We start from the raw sequence: 704 nt of genomic DNA, 5'->3' as shown, positions 1-704 counted from the left end.
CCACATTAAATAGTGCCTCCTTTTTTACTATTCCCATTGATTAGAATTAATCGACATAACACCCAATCCTCAGTTTTTCTTTTCTTTGATTTGAGATATCTTTCAACAAAATCCTTTATTCTAATTCTATTTTCTTTTGCCTCTTTATGATTCTAATTTCTTTTTTTTTTCCTTTCTCTTACCTTTTTCTCTCTTTCTTCCTTCCTAAAACTCCTATCTTTTCTTGATACTCCTCTTCTCAAATCATATTCCTAAAATTACTTAAACCCTTGAAAAAATTCTCTTTAACCTCCATCTTAAATTAGTTCTATGATTTGACTTTTCTTCTCTAATATTTTTAATTTCTTCTCCTTCTCTAACTTTTTCTTTTCCTCATTCTAACCATCGTCTCAACCATCTAAAAAATGTTCTTTGCCATAACATCCCATTTTGTGCTTTAACAACCCAGTGGTTTTCGTCGGGAAAATATAATAACTCCGCTGCCACTCCTTTCATCCTTGCAGCATTAAATGCTGCAATCCTTTGGCTCACCACTACTCGATAATCTTTTTCACTATGAATACATAAAATAGGTGTGTCCCATTCTTCAACAAATCGGTGTGGTGAATTTTCATATGTTTTCTTACTTTTCTCTTTTCCTTCCCACACAGCACTTCCCATATCCCATTGTGAAAACCACATTTCTTCTGTTTCTATATATTGTT

The 704-nt window shown here is 32.5% G+C and overlaps 1 protein-coding gene across 1 annotated transcript; it reads right to left on the bottom strand.

Annotated features, from left to right (window-relative positions):
• Positions 1-372: 372 nt before the first annotated feature.
• Positions 373-681, bottom strand: EHI_153620 (prolyl oligopeptidase family protein; the record flags this gene model as incomplete). Its single annotated transcript, XM_001913334.1, has 1 exon — positions 373-681. One exon carries the CDS (start codon positions 679-681, stop codon positions 373-375), a length of 309 nt encoding a protein of 102 aa, XP_001913369.1.
• Between the last annotated feature and the right edge of the window lie 23 nt (positions 682-704).

This window comes from Entamoeba histolytica, genomic scaffold (assembly GCF_000208925.1).
Source record: "Entamoeba histolytica HM-1:IMSS scf_1104750518587 genomic scaffold, whole genome shotgun sequence".
Classification (NCBI taxonomy): Eukaryota; Evosea; order Mastigamoebida; family Endamoebidae; genus Entamoeba; species Entamoeba histolytica.
This window is presented reverse-complemented; position numbering and strand designations above follow the sequence as displayed.